The 16,738-nt window shown below is 35.8% G+C and overlaps 1 protein-coding gene across 16 annotated transcripts in view; it reads left to right on the top strand.

Moving 5' to 3' along the window:
- The window catches only part of ADGRL2 (adhesion G protein-coupled receptor L2), a 224,414-nt gene that overhangs the window by 57,737 nt on the left and 149,939 nt on the right, over nucleotides 1–16,738 (top strand). For 13 of the 16 annotated variants that reach the window (XM_036256100.1, XM_036256098.1, XM_036256099.1 and 10 more), the window contains exon 2: nucleotides 9,909–10,081. In XM_036256100.1, the coding sequence (XP_036111993.1) occupies nucleotides 10,009–10,081 (73 nt within the window). In that variant the 5' untranslated portion in view covers nucleotides 9,909–10,008. Of the gene's footprint in view, nucleotides 1–9,835; nucleotides 10,082–16,738 lie in introns of those variants that run through there. The other 3 variants (XM_036256111.1, XM_036256110.1, XM_036256109.1) reach the window with 1 other exon arrangement.

The raw sequence follows: 16,738 nt of genomic DNA, 5'->3' as shown, positions 1-16,738 counted from the left end.
ATTTCGCGCTACAAGGGCAGGCAGAGTTGTATAGTTGTGACAGAGACTGTATGGTCCTCAAAGCCTAAAATATTTGCTAGCTGGTTCTTCATAGGGAAACTTTACTGATCCGTGCTCTATAGTATTAGTCTACGTAATTCCTTCTGATCTTTCCTAACGTAATGGAATACTCTTAATAGTTTTTGGCTTAAGTGATTTGAAGAGTCACTAGTTATTATCATTGGTAGTTATTCTTATTAAGTACAGTTTTTTGCTTTTCTTTATATGTGGAAAAGCAACGGGATGTCTCTTCCTCAATGTTCTGAATTGGAAAATTTTCAAAAATTGTTGAAATATTGCAAAAAATACATTAGTCTTTTACCAAATAAGATGGTCTTGGCAAGTAATTCAAGCTTCTAGTCAGTTTTTCTCAGCTTTTTAATAACCTACCTTTTAAAAAATTTTTTATTAAACATCACTGTTTTATTACTACTTTAATGTTATTTGAAATTTTAATAGAGGTTATAAAATTATATTTTAAGGTTGAAAACCCCTTATCTAAAAACCACATAGCTCCTCTGCTCCATGGCCCAGTAGTTAAGCACTAACTCCTAAAACTTGAGGTTTTAATTTTTTAATGAACTCAAGTTTTTGATTTTAATTTTTCTTTTTAGCAACCATTCAAAATGACTTGGTTCACAACTGTTTCTTCTAGTTATGTCCATGAGTATTTCTCTTGCTGTCCCAGCTAAGCCTCCCAATAATGCTCTGTAGAGAAATCAGCCACACCAACCGCAGAATCCTGTGAAACACTGGACGTCGAGTCTGTTTGGTCCATTCACTTGGCCTGCAACTTCATTTCGAATGTTGTAAAATAAGTTTTCATCAATAATTGGTATATTCTTTTTCTCTACAGCTCAGTAAAATGGTGTTATACTGAGTTTTTCTGGTAGATGCTGTTATACATGGTGTGGAACACAGGCCTTGATACAGAATGACCCTGGCTAAGGTACAGGGATTTACTCTTTCTGGAAGAAGGCCTGGTTGTTATCTTGCTTTTGATCATGTGTTATTTTCCCACAAAAACAAAAATGTGAAATATATGTGAACTGCATAAGTCTCAGGTTATTTTGTTATGGCTACCAATGTAATAATCTGTAAGTAGGTTTCATTAAAAGTTTTTGGGAATAGCAACTTCTTGAGAGGTCATTTTAAAAATGGAATTATTAGAATAATTGCTGAGGCATTTTGATAGAAGAGATAAAGCCCTTAGTGAGATGTTGCAGTAGTCCCTAAAAATATTCCCTTTTATTTTTCTTCTTCATTGATTTTAGAGAGAGTGGAAGGGAGAGGGAGAGAGAGAGATGGAAACTTTGATGAGAGAGAACATCGATTGTCCACCTCCTGCATGCCCCCCCACTGGGGTTTGGGCCCACAACCTGGGCGTTAGTCCTGGCTAGGAATCAAACCGGTGACCTCTTGGTGCATGGGTCGATGATCAACTGCTGAGCCACACTGGCTGGATCCTAAAAAATATTCCTTAACGCTACTTAACATAGAATGAGGACCATAAATCTAAAATTGGGATAATTGGGAAAATAATGGGATAGTAGATTTTTTTATGTATTTCTACCTTCATATATCATTGTTGAACTTGAGGCATAGGTGTTTGTGAATTGTCCCGCCCTCCCTGTGGTAGGCTACGCCAGTATTCAGGAGTGTGCTCCTGATCTCAGTGTTGGGCTCTTCTCATCAGCGTGGTTGATCTAGGTACACATTTCATGGAAACACAGGTCCAGACTACTTTTATTTATTTTGGTTCAAAATACATGTATTACCATTAAGTTTTGGGGAGTTTAGCAATTATTAATTCGTATGTTGGGTCTTAGTAATTTTCTTATGTATTTGATTCTTAGATTATTAAATTTTTGAAGGTGGCAATTACATCTTAATCTGTTTTATAGTCCTATAGAACCTTAAACTGGGCCAGTATAAGGTAAAATAATAAAGGAATAAGTAGTACTCATATCAGAACTCTATCAAAAATGTCTAGAATATAATCATTAAATACTCATTGACTTAAACTGACATGCAGTTATAGTATTAATATTGTCTACTTCATTTTATAAGTTAGAATTGCAAGTTTTGATGACATATTGACATAATTTGCAAATGAGCTGTATCATATGTTGATTACAAAAGGCAATGTGCTATATACTTAAAATTTCTTCAGTTTCCTATTGTACATTTTTTAGTTAATTTTCATATCTATTTCCAAGATCATTTGACATATTTTACTCAGATTTGAACCTCATTACTTCTAAGAAACCTTTAATGGTCATATTGATGATCTAATATATACGGCAGATCCTGGGTCATTATTTTTTTATTTCGTGGTTATATAGACCAAGAGGGAATCTGAGTATGGATTCAAGGAATGGCTCCTAACAGTGATGCATAAATACAGGGTCCAGTGCAGCGAGCCAAACAAAAGATTGCAGCTCATGAACCACATTGGAGTTTTTTTTTTCTGTTTGCCTGATTTGTTCAGTCATTAGGTGAAACCAATGATTAGGTGAAAGTTCTTGGCTTAACAAGGCATTTTTCTCTGGTTAGATAATCGCAAGAAGAAGGGTGAGTATAGTGAGATATTTTGAGAGAGACACCACATTCTCATAACTTTTATTACAGTGTATTGTTATAACTGTTCTATTTTGTTACTAGTTATTGTCCATCCCTTACTTTATCATAAGTATGTATGTAAGAGTATGTAAAAACATGGTATATATAGGGTTCAATACTACCCAAATTACAGGCATTCGCTGTGGGGTCTTAGAGCGTATCCCTTGAGGATAAGGGGGGCTCCTGTAATTAGCCTTGATTGGAATTCAAGTTCTGCAACCTGCTGGTGGTGTTACTTTCCCTTTCTGAACCTCGTATTTGTGACCTCTATAATATCGACCTCATAAGGATTAGTGATATTTGTCGATTGCAGTATTTCACACGTTATAGGCACTCAGGAAATATTTCTAGCCATAGTACCCATACTTTGTATTCAATCGAAAAAACTGCATGAGAATTCTAGACTATGGGAAGATGAAGGGGCAATGTGTCTTAAAGTTGGAGAGGACTGCCATTTAAAAGGAGCTTTCCCGCTCTGGCCAGTTTGGTTCAGTGGTTAGAGCTTCGGCCAGCGGACCAGAGAGAACCGGGTTCGGTTCCTGCTAAGGCACGTACCTCGGTTGCAGTTTGTCCTTAGCCCCGGTGTTGGTCTCTCTCTCCTCCCTTCTCCTCCTCGCGCTCTATGTGAAGATAAATGAAAAAAAAAAAAAAAGTCCTCCGGTGAGGATTAAAGAAAAAAAGGGAAAAAACTCACTTCTGTGTTGTAGGTGTATTATAAATTTAATAATCAGTACGAACTCCTTTAACAAATCTATGAATTTTTTTTTGGTAGAAAAGTTGGGGAAGCCATTACATTTTCATGATATGTAAGTATTTTGAATTGGGCATGTAGTTGTTTTTTTCTTCTTTTGAAACTTCATTTGCAAGTTTATGTTCAGTCATAAAATGTTCCCTACATTGGTTTGAAAATGACAGCCATTTGTTTTTATTATTTCAACTGCAAGAATTTTAATGAAGAGAATGGCAGCCTGCCCTGCATTGTGCTTCTGGTGTCCATAGCCACAACCCTCTTCTGCATGCTCAGCATGGACTCCCGGGTAGATACGCTGCAGATAGCAGATGTGATTTTCTAGGAGCATTCCTGAACTCTTTTCTTTTCTGCTCCTCCACTAAGCCCTCTCATAGGAGAATGTCTTCCTTCACAACGAGGACATTTCCATACAGGGTAAGATCAATAATGAATGTTAAGGGGACTTGAGCGTAGCTAGTTTAGTTAAGCTACTGTAGATTTGATACCAGTGTCCACAGTAATGAAAAGGAGAAAGAGGGTGGCTCCGCGTGGTCAGCCACGTGGTTTTAAAATCTCTGTCAGCATTCCCAGCCCTAACCCTAACCTTGTGAAGGAATGAAAATAAACTCAAAGGCAAAGAACGTTGAATTCCTGGAGCTATAAAAAGGCTTCCTGGAACTAAAAAAAGGCTTTCTGATTAACGATAGCAAGGATTTTACTTAGACAACTTACTGAAAGAAAACTCCCAAGGGTCTTGATGTTTTCTCCTATGTTAACAAGAAGGGGGAATTCTGACCTGGAAGGATCACATATAAGATGTTTCTGAAATATAAACACTGAGTGGGGTTTAGCTAAATTGAAATGCATCTAATTTATTTTTCATTTTCTATTGCATGGGGGCAGAGTGGGATTGCTATCCTTTTTTGTTGTGGTAAAATATAGAAAAGCAGCTTTCTTTTGCTAGTTACTTCTGTCCCATAATACTTATCATTTTATAGCACAAATAAAATCTGAAAGACTGATTTTGTATAGTTATCTTTAGCTTTGATTCAGACTGGACATGAATTTAGTGCTGTTTTATTTTACGCAGCATTAGTGCATAATAAACCAGGAGGGGTGACTTGCAAAGTTCTCGCGCTTGGACGACTCTTCCCTTTCCCTGTTCTCCTCATATAGGTGTTTAGCATTTAATATCCAGTGTTCACAGCAGTTCCATGTCTATCAGCAGGAATCCAAGAAAAAGCTTTATATATCAATCTTTATGGTGGCTTTGCTCTTTATAGAATATCAACCTTAGTAAGCCAGTTTTAGATGATTTTAAATGACCTTTTTCTCTTACTAACTTGAAGCATGTTATACTCTACTTCTTTCATTGATGCTTATCAACAAGTAGTTTTTATTTTTTTCTATTTTTGCTAAATAGGCATCATCATATATAAGGTTAAATGTGATTTCTGGGTGATGATCCATAAATATAAGACTATTAGTGGTTGTCCTAATTTTGTCCACAATTTCAGGCATGGGATGTTTAATGCAGCTAATACATACAGGGTGGGGCAAAAGTAGGTTTGAAGTTATTTGTTATGAGAAATAATACAGTAGTTAATAAATAATGCAAGAATAAAATACCTCATGTACTCAACTGTAACCCTATTTTTGCCCAAACCTGTATAAGCAGATTACTGTCTGAAAGACTACAGCTAACTGTACGTAGTAAGTGGTGTATAAAACATTGAAGTCTGTTAGGATATAAACAGTGCGGAGGCATATTCCTGGAAGTCATTGTTCAGCTTTGCAAGGTTTAGTAGTAACGATGCATTAATTGACTTTTTACATGACAGAGTAATAGGATACCTAGATCTTAAAAAAAGACATCTTGACAGAGGTTTGGTAGGCGATGGAATGTGGTTTATAGATACAAGATTAGGGTGAAATTGTTTGAATCTTCTTACTTGAAGGATAAGAAAAAATGTAGGATAAGGTTGTACATTAGAAGTGGCTTTGATCTTTTAGAAATCATAGCTATTTATAGTTTAAGTAGAGACATTCTGTTTCTGTTTTTGATAAGAAATGAACCCTTACTTAGCATTAGGAGGGGTTTCATCTGTGTACTGTCCTGACAACCCCAGTTCCTCCCTGAAGTTCTTGGGGGGATGGGAAAGGTTTTCTAAAAATTGAAAGACAAACTGGTTATTAAAAGGGGACTTGGTCAATATTTACTGTTTGTTGAAAGAAAATCTGATAGCCCCTTTCTGATTTTGTTTCTTGTTTTGTTTTACACGGTGAGAAGCTTTTACTGATCTTCATTTTGCAAGTAGTGACTGAATTTGAAGGAGGAGTTAGGCTGCACCTGTGCCTGTGAGGGTCCTTTGGCTCGAGTTCGATTGAGAAGCAATGTTTTCTTGGGAGTAGTTTCATCATATTTGATTATTTATTCATTCCATCCTTAGCTGATTGTAGTTTGCCAAGTATTTCAATTTTTGTTAACATTTTTAAACGAGAGGTTGTTTACCATTTGGATCGCTGCAGTAAAATCTTTTGACTTAGATTTCAAAATTGCATTTAAAACTTGAGGTTTTATTTTTATTTCTCAGTCTTCAGCTAAGAACATGTTTTAGAGAGAGAAAGGGGGGCAGGGAGAAAGAGAAAGAAAGAACATCGATGGGAGAGAGAAACATCGATTGGTTGCCTTCCTTTCGTACATGCTGTGATGGGGATCGAACTGCAACCCAGTTAATGAGCCCTGACCAGGAATCAAACCAGCAACCTTTCAGTGTACAGGATGACGTTCACCCAGCTGAGCCACTCTGGCCCGGCAAAACTTGAGCTTTTGAAAAATAATTTTATTTTATGTTAAGGTGATTGGATTTAGGTTGTAGAATAAGAAAATTAAATTGGATATTCTTTTTACTTACTCGTTGCACAGTTATGGACAGACTTCAGCTTTATTTGCATAAAGGAAGCCATGATTTTATTACATTCCAGAACTGTTTCTGTTTGATAGAAATAATTGCATATATTCCTTCATAATTGACTAGAGCCTACTTTTAAAATTGTGTTTTACATTCAGATTTTAAGAATACACTGAAATTTTAGTATCGTTAAAAATCTGTTCAGAAAACACTCTGTCCTGGCCAAAGACCACAAAAGAGGTCTTGGTTGTGTGGTTTCCTCCTTCCCTTCACTAACAGAGGTTTTCCTATCTTGGCAGCTGCTTCCTACAAGGCAGTGATCAGTCCCTGATTTCTTCCTTCCCTTTCTTCCCACAAACAAGGACTCTTTCAGAGAGTGGATGACTGAAGACAGACTGATCTTGGACCGCTTTAAGAAAGTGGAAATGTGTTCAAGAGTTGTGCATGTGGGCAAGCAGCCTGTATGCATTAGTTCATTGAAATGAAAGTACCCATTACAACCAGAACTTGGACAGTCAGAGTTCTTTGCTGGAATCAGGAGCATTCTAAAGCCTCACTTAATTCTACTTGTAGTAGTGAATGTACCTCATTCACACGTTAAAATTATTCTACTCGCTTCATCAGATCACTGAAGCGTCTGTAGGGTATAAGAAATTGTTTATGGATGAGACTGTTCAATGTGACAGGCCATGAAATTATCTCACTTCTCTTTATGCTTTCCATAAAAGAGCTTGCAGTTTTAAGGCAGGGACTTTGCCACAAGCAGTTGTAAATTGCAAGTTTACTTTTGATTTTGTCTTTGGAATAGTCTTTGGGAGCTCAGAGTGAAAGATGGGTAGAGAGTGCTAGCCAGTTCCACAGGCTTGTGTGACCTGTGTCTCCATCACATTAATTTTTGATGCATCATATATATATCATCATCATATATATATATATATATATATATTTTTTTTTTTTTTCCAGAAGAGGGAACTTGCTCTTTCCTTTGTTTTTGTCTTATTTCTTTAGACAGAGAAGCATCTGAGGTGTTCTCAGAACTGGGTAATATGAATTTTGACTCTTCTTGTCATGATACCTAGTTGTCCTCAGAGGTTTCTAGGAGAGCTAAAAAAAGGGGGGGGGGGCTTATTATGGGTTATGGTAGCATATATGGGAGGCAGTTTCATCTCAGAAACTATAGGCATGACAAAACAAACTTCCTGCTACATAAATTCCTTGCTAGTTTCATCTGTGAATTTGTGGATTTTTTATATTTAAACACTAGATGGTAACTTCAGATTCATTTCTTACGTTCTCTTTTGGTGTTTTTGCTGGTAAAGCAAGATAGTGACTATAATGTGGTAGGTATTCCAAACCATTTAGAATCTGACCGTTTTTCCATTAAAGTTATGTTACAGGGATAATAAAATATATAATAATAAAATACAGTGAATTGCTAAGAGACTCATACATGAAACGCGATACATGTACAACTGCAGAGTGACTCAGACAATGTAAAATAGAGTACTCAAAAGTTATCTAGGAAATTTTGTTTTCTAAATTTTCTTCTTGTGTTAGTGACAGCATCTAAATTATATAAGACTTCATCTAATTTGAGTTATAGACACAGTCTCAGAGTGTGGGTTATTCCCCTCACTGCCCCACTTTTAAGTTTTTTATTTGCAACAGGATAAGGGTAACTTAAGAAAACTTGGTAAGAGTATTACTTAGAGGAAAATAATAGGAAATTAATACAAAGAAACAGTTAATATGTCCCCTTAAAGGAAAAATGTGTCATTTCTTTGCCCTCAGAGCTGGACCAAGAGGCTGGATATATTTGGGAACTGCATGCATTTTATGAGTATTATAAGGCTATTATTATTTTTTATCCTCACTCAAGGACATTTTTGTGTTTATCGTCAGATAGAGTGGGAGGGAGAGAGGGAAGAAGAAAGAGAGAGAAACATTGATGTGAGAGAGACACCTTGACTGGTTGCCACCCATAGGACCTCAACCAGGGCCAAACTGCAACCGAGGTACCTGCCCTTAGCGGGAACTGAACCCGAGTCTCTGTGGTCCACGGGCTGGTGCTTTAACCGCTGAGCCAAACCGGCCAGGGCTTTAATGAGGCTGTTATTTATTCTGCAATTGCTCATGATACTCTAGAAGTAAAATATTTCAGTGGAACCCAACAAATGACCTGGTCTCCCGATCCTGGGAACAGAGAAATACTGATTAAATTACTGCCTGAAATTTTTGTGTCCTCTCCAGTTGAAGAACTGGATCCTTAAGGACTGGTCAAAATTAGACTTGGCTCAGGATTTTATATTTTTTTGCTACTTCTTCCCCAGTTTTTGCTCCCCACCCCCTATTTTTAGAAATAAAGATTCACTCTTGGAGATAAAATCATCATTGTCTGGGGTTTTTATTTGGGTCCGGTGGATGGATCAACCTACTCAAAGGTGTAAGTTTGATTTTTTTTTTTTAAATTCTCACCTGAGAGTATGTTTTTATTGATTTTTGAGAGGGAGAATGGGGAGAGAAAGAGAGGAATACTGATGTCAGAGAGAAATATCGATTGGTTGCCTCTGTAGGCACCCTAACCAGGGATTGAACCTGTAGCCTAGGTATGTGCCCTAAATAGGAATCAAACCCACAAACTTATGGTCTATGGGATGACACTCCAAGCAATTGAGCCACTGGGTCAGGGCATAGGTTTAATCTTACTAATTATATTTTGCAGTAAGAAAGATCACTGTAGGAAAATCTTAACTTTAAAATGAAATTAAACTCCCTTTATGAATAATATCAATCAGAGAAATAACAATTTGATATGTGGTGTTTGGAAATGTGGTGTTTTTGGAATGCCATTATTATAGTAATTACAACCACATATTAAAAATTGTGCACCCTTGTACAGAAAAATAAACCGTTTCATTATGTCTTTACCCTATCTTGCACGATAACACAATAACATTGTAGATAATGTTGCTGGTATCATTACTAGCAATGAACCAAAGAGGCATATGTTTTTATAAAATTTTGTTAGAGGTATTATGTATTAAAGCTCGTATAGGTTACTGTTGAACCGTGTGGGGGGTGGGTTGGGGTGCCAACTGCACAGTTGAAAAATTTGTGTATAATTTTTGACTCCTCCAAAACTTAAAGCTCTCCCTTGAGTCTGTGGGAATTGGTTCCAGAAATACCTCTCCAGCCCCACCTAATGTGAATACCAAAATCACCGGTGCTCAAGTCCCGTATATAAAATGTCATAGATCAACGCACACAGCTGGTCCTTTGCATATGTGGGCACCTAATGGTGAATCAAAAACTGTATAGGTATTTACCGAAACTAAGTGGACTCGCACACTCTCACAGTTAAAACCTGTGTTGTTCAAGGGTCAAGTTGTAATTTGATAAAAAAAACAAAAAACTAGTATTTGGCATAGAGCAACAGATGAATTATTCTAGAATGACTTTCTGAGCTTTTCAAAGACAAATTCATCATTAGGAGTTTATATAACTATATTATAGAAGGAGGGAGGGTAAGAGAGTTATTATTATTTTTGCATTTTTTGTAATAAACCAGAACAATAGAATGAATGATAAATTTGTTTGTTTTTCAGATATGAGGATCAATGATGCCGACTGCTGGGTTCAATGAAGCTGGGCATTTTTAACTAGATTCATTAAGGAATACAAAGAAAATATTTAAAGGGATCAATAATGGTGTCTTCTGGTTGCAGAATGCGAAGTCTGTGGTTTATCATAATAATCAGCTTCTTACCGAATACAGAAGGTAAGATGCAGTTGTACTTTTATTTTTTACATCTGGAATACTGAAACTGTGCTTGCTTATATAGAAGTGGCTAGAGAGTACTATTTTATTATTTTAGAAACAGGTGTTCAAAAGATTTTCTGAACGTTGAATTATTTTAATTACACAGCTATATAGTATAGAAAGTGCTAGAGTCTGAATTTATATTTTACATACTTTTATAAATATAATAATTTTAAATAATTCTGAGAGAAATAAATGAAAGCTTTGTTTTGGTTTTATATTTTACATTTCTTGACTAAATTTGTTCCAGTGAAATTAAAGGTATTTTGTGGCAAATCTTTCGCTTTATCTTTAGTTTTTATCTGCTTCTTGAGGGTGGTTGTAGTTCTAAAATGTTTCATATCCTCTGGAAGACATTTTTTATAGTACTGTCATTTTAATGTTACCTGTATCTTTCTGATGACAGATCTGTATTTTAAAGAATTACATACACTTTTAAAGCTTAATGAAATAATTGGAACCATCACTTATCAATGATTATATGGATTTCCTGGTATCCATTTTTTTCCCAAGAGAAGATAACACCCTTCTAGGTGCTTTTTACAGAGCAGATCAGAAGTTAATATGAAGATAAGATGTGTTAAGTTTATAGCTAGTTGACAGTGGTAGTTATATTTGGCATGAAAATATATTAATTTTGTAAAATCTATAAAGATTACAAAGTCTCTGCAAAATACATGGAAAATATAATGGATCTTTTCGGTTCCAATTAAATATTCTTAAAGAAAATGTCTTAGAATTTTAAAAATTGGCTTTGTATATATTTTAAGTGATCACATTTATACCTATTAATAAAATGATAGGCAGAGAAAAAGAGGCATACTGTCAACTATTAGATAGATGCAAACTTATTTTTCCAGTCTTTGTAATAAGCTTCAGAATGTTAACATTTTAATTTTGCCAAAAGAATTTTATTAGAACTGTTTGTTTCAAAATTGTTTTATTCTCCTTGCCCTCAAAGTTTTCTACTTTCAATACATTGACATAACTTAATAATATAATTCAAATAAATAACACATTTAGGGATATTTTAAAATCAGGATTTCTATATTCAGAATATAAATAACCTTCACCTGGATTTAAGTCCCACCTGAAAGTTACAAATGGGTTAACATTTTACAGAAGATACTGCTCTTTGCATCAGAATTGAAACATACATAAAATCTAACTTTGAAATGTAATATATCTGAATGAATAGTACTGTAATGATAAGCAGTGAGCAGAAACTGGGTTAAATAATAAGAATCTCTGGCTTGGATTGTTATAAAAATCTGTAATCTATAATTTTACATCTGTTTTTTGAGGGGTGGGGATAACAAACTGAATTCCTGCTGTTATGTTTGAATGATGTATACAGTTAAGAAAATTTCCAGGTGTGGACCAATGGCTCATTAGTCCACATAATGAAAAAATTTTCCAATCAAGATAGAGACCATTTTGCTGGCACAGTAGCTTAAGTCAGCAGGGGGCCTGCGAACAGAGACTTTTTCATGAAATACTGCAGTTTTATTTCCAGTGTCACCTATCGGGTCAGGATTCATATCTGCTGTTAAGAGAAATTTCATTTTTGGCACATCAGGCCAGGGAGGGTTGCTTTTGAAGCATTTCCCTCCTGTGGGTAACAAGAACCTGGGAGGAACTGCTGTTTGTGGGAGTCTACACCATTAATGCACACTGTTAGGACACCAATCCAGCGTCACATGGCTTTGTCCTAGAAAAGTTTTACATGAAATGTTCGTCTCTTACTACCAGAAAGCAGATAATGCTATGTGAACACCTGTAGAGAAAACCAATTAAAGTTAGGCGTGAGAGCACGGGAAAAAGATATGAATTCTTTTTTTTTTTTTTTTATCCTCACCCGAGGACATTTTTCCATTTTTTGTTCAGATAGAGCGGGAGGGAGAGAGAGGAAGAGAGAGAGAGAGAAACATCGACGTGAAGGGACACATCGAGTGGCTGCCACCCGCACGACCAACCAGGGCCGGGGACAAACCGCAACCGAGGTACGTGCCCTTAGCGGGAACCGAACCCGGGTCTCTCTGTACCGCAGGCCGACGCTCCAACCGCTGAGTCAAACCGGCCAGGGCAAAAGACATGAATTTAACCATTCATCTGTTACATATCTTTGGATCCCTTACATGATTGTTACCTTTTCAAATCTTAACAGAAGCGAGCCCTTTTGTGTCAGTACTTAGATCCTTAGAGAGAAACTCAGATGAGGTTTTCTGGGCGGTTTCCCCCTTTCTTCCTCATTTACAGAGTGACTCCATTGAGCCAGGTGCCTAGGATTCAGAAATGCGCTGGGCACAGTTTCTGCTCTTGAGCTCCTTGTCTTGTGTACAGGGTGGAGACCTCAAATACCTATTGGGGCTGAGCAGGCAAAGTAATTTGAGTGTGTCGCAGGCCAGCAGAGGTCTGCAGCAGGCAGGAAAGTACTTGCAGGGGGACCTATGATTGCCATTTATTCCTGGTTTTGCCTGTTTTCTGGTTTTGCGATACAAAGCAGACATTAGATGTTTAAGTAATAGTAACCAATTAAGTTTTTTAAAGAACAAACAGAACAAGCCTGTGTATTGTATTCAGCTGTGATGCATGCCTTCATGTTATAGAGCTTCCTTTCCTCCTGTATACAGTAGTGTTTTCCCTTAGTATATGATTTTCAAGGCTTAACATCATTTTGGATTTGTTTTACCTCTCTACATGTGAGAGGTGAATTTCCACATTTGCAAGAAGGACTTATTTGTCCTATGTTCAGATGAACTTTATAAGTATGTCATGTTTTGTGTGCGTGTAAGCAAATTTTTATAAGTTTTACTGTGGTAAAAGCTGATTTTATATATATATATTAAGGTTTAATTGTTAGAATGAGCTCATCTCCTCTGTCTCTTTCAATTAGTATTTAAGAATCAAGCCTTACCCATTAAAATTCACTTGTTTTTGAAAAATAGAAACAATGTTTTGTGTATTCTTAAAGTCTTTCCTTCCTGAGTATTTTTGAAGATGATGTTTAGAATTTCCAAACAAAACATGATTATAAAAGACCAGACTTCAACATATTTTGTAAGTTTTTCTTAGAATTGATTTTATTCCTAGAGAACTAACCTCAAGCCCTTCAAAAATTAGTTTTGTTGAGAAACTGGTATGTTTTGATTCTTTTGCCTGATTTTTTTATAAGCATAGCAACCCACTGTGGAATCATGTATCAGTAAGTCAGAAAGTAAATTGAATTTTTGTGTCCTAGAGAATTAAATTATGGTATATAATGGAGCCCTGGAAAGTATAAGTCAGACATATGAAGGCTTGCTCAAGTGACAAGTTACAAATAATAGCAGTTCTTCAGCAAAGTCAGTGATACGGATTTCAAGTTGAATTTTTATGAAGTGTGTATGTGATTAAATTTCTTTAGTCAAAATTTTAGTTAATTAGCTCATTACATTTTTGCTTATCCTTATTTCAAAGAAAAATAGTATGCCAGGTATAAATGCCAGATATTCCAGATACAGTCATAAGTATTTATCTTATATACATCACGACAATTTTAGAACATAGCAGTAGAAATTGTATTGTACCAGTTTTTAATGTATTTAACAATTTTGAAGCACATTTTACAATGACTTTTGTGTAAATGGTATCTTACTAAAAAAGGATGTTTGGTTGTGGTTCTTTTTACTAGTTGTGTGGAAGAAAAAAATGTAGAGCTAGGGGTTAAATATGAATTAGAAAAACTTTTTTGGCTTACAACTATCTCCTTCAGAGTGGATTTATAAGGTAGTGGAAGGATTAGTAGGTTTGATTTACAAGGTTAAACTGAAGAAGGATTAAAACAATTTAGACGCATATTCATTTATTATTTGTTCTTTCATTCTTTTATTAACACACATGTAATGAAATTATACATTTTATGTTTACATACACAGTATGCACACAGTATGGCAGCATGTCAGCTTCACTGGGATCTTTTTATTCTATTTTTGTTGTTGTTCATTGATGTGTCCAAGTTCCTAGAATAATGCGTGGCTTATTAGCAAGCACTCATTCTATATTCATCATATAAATCGCATACATCTTTGAAGAGGATCATGGTCTTACTCATTAGAGAAGGGACAATAAATAGCTGTTGTAACAAGGTGATAAGTGCCACGATGATGATATTCACTGAGGCATTGACGTGAAAGGTGGTAGTTGAGTTGGGTGGGTGTATGTCAGGATGTAATGATGATGTAGCTGAATCTCAATAGGAGCTGAGTGAGCTAGGTAGAGACAGTAGTGAGCATGGCAGTGGAGAAAACATCAATGGAGAGAACAGCGTAGATATGAAACAAACCATTACAGCATTTCTTAAACTTTAGGAGCCTCAGAAGCACGTAGGTCTGGCATAGGACCCAAGCATTTACATTTCTGACAAACTTCTGGGATGACACTGGGGTTGCTAAGGGTCACACTTAAGAAGCACTGTAGTATTGTATGAGTGTGGGTGGATGAGGTGAGGGTTAGGGGTGCATAGGTGTGGATTAAAGTAACTTTTTAGGAAGTTTTTTTTTTGAAAAAAAAAAAAAAGGGTTAATTTATTGTGATTCAGAAGGTGTAACCAGTTGTTTTCTGGGAATTACTATCTATACCTTTTCATATGGCTCTTTATTCATCTGTTGAAGCTACTTCGGTATAATTTTAGGCTTCAAAAAGGAATTATTTTCTTACTCTTTTTCCATAGTTTACTAAGAAAGGGGAAAAAAAATATGAAACACTGTCTCCAGGTTGGAAAAAAGCAGAACATATTTTCTGTGAAGGGTAAATGCAACATTTCAGAACTCCTGAACCCTTCTTCAGTTTGTCTCTTTTCATTGGGATAACCTTGTTCTTTTTCTTGTTGGGAATAACTACATGGCTATTGCTATGATAATGCTGAATTAACGTGCTGTAGGGACTTGAGATTTCCCATCCTTGCAAAATTGAGTATTTTTATTCATTTCAGTATATTTGATTAGTTGAAAGCTAGGAGGTAAATTTTCAGCAAGGTGCATGGGGATTTGGCCGTATGACTCCTATTAAACTTAATGGGAGTCACAACTCCCATTAAATTAATAGAAATTGTACAGCATATCTGTGTTCGCTGCATAGCTAATGTAACCTTGTTTTTTAAATTCACAAATTATGTAAATTACCATTGGGTTAAAACAATGTATTTTTAAAAAATGATTTTCTTTATGTTTGTAGTGCAGATCAATGTGGTTTTTACTCCTTAAGAGAGTAACTAACTGTATTGCTGGTAGGACACTTTAAATAGTCCTTATTATATATATGAGTGTAAAGTAATGTGACTGCAGCAGCTTTCTTGTGCATAGCTTGTGATATAATTCGGTTTCAAAAATAAATATCAATGCCATTTACATTCGTATGTAATGTAACATTAGATGATGTTGCTTATCTTGTAAACACAAAATGCCTCGGTAGTGCTAATACTAGGATTCAAAAGCTAGGTGTATTTGTTTTGAATATGACTCAAATTGAAACAAAAGAAGTCTGAATAGGATACATTGTCATTTAAGAAAAAAAAAAAGTTGATTTGGAGTATTCTTTGGTCATTTTATTAGACATCCGATGTAAACATGTGCCGTATTTCATATGAAGATTTAAGTTCCAGTGCCTGATTGTTGTTTTTTTCTTTACATTTCTTTTTCCCACTTTTTATTCTATTTTATCTTTTCTTCCCCAGTGTTAGGAAAGGTTTGCTTATCCACAGTCTTTTTTGATTCACCAGTGGGCCCGTGACTGGTGGCAAAGTGTTATAAATCAGTGTTTCACACACAACAGCCACCCAGCAACCTCAATAACATTGTATTGCTTTCCTGTTAAATTTTTGTAGACCTTTATTTTCTGACAGAAAAGACTACATGAGATGTTTAATAAGTAAATCTGTTAACCATGAAAAATAATTTGCTAAATGTTAAGAGGTTATAAACTTGTCCATACAAGAGGAAATTTTCGAAATACTAATTTTACATCTATATTTGGCATTTACCAAGTCATTCTTATATTTTGAAAGAATCAATAGTGTAATAAAGGTAGCTTAATGAAAAGCACAGGCAGCATGTAAAGCCCCTTAATTTTGCTGTATGGTAATTGTGTTGAGTACTTTCAGTTTTGATGAACCTCTTGCTTAATGTTTTGAATTCATACACATTTTCTCTTTTTTAGGTACTCTGTAGTTAGGTTTTGGTATTCAAGAATAAGATAATACAAATGATGGAGCACAGCTGAGTGTTAATGTTGAGCTGGTTGGTATGTCTCCAGGAACCGATTTATCTGCCACATTACGCAGGGAGTGTCTTACTGAAACATATGCGTGATACCCTATGGTACGCTTTATTTTCTCTTCACCTCGTGCATGACAGAGAATGACATATGACAGCCGTGCCGTCTGCACGTATTAGACATCAGTGTGGATTAGTGAATATCTCGTGACATCTTTCAACCTCATTCTTGAACTCCTTTTGTCAACTTGACAGAAGTGATTCCAGGAGAATACCTCGCCCCAGCCCTGGGATCTCTTGGCTAACGTGTAAGGCTGGGAAGGGAATTCCCTATCAGAGCTCCAGCAAGCAAACCCATTTATAA

The sequence above is a fragment of the Molossus molossus genome, unplaced genomic scaffold, assembly GCF_014108415.1.
Source record: "Molossus molossus isolate mMolMol1 unplaced genomic scaffold, mMolMol1.p scaffold_m16_p_12, whole genome shotgun sequence".
Classification (NCBI taxonomy): domain Eukaryota; kingdom Metazoa; phylum Chordata; class Mammalia; order Chiroptera; family Molossidae; genus Molossus; species Molossus molossus.
This window is presented reverse-complemented; position numbering and strand designations above follow the sequence as displayed.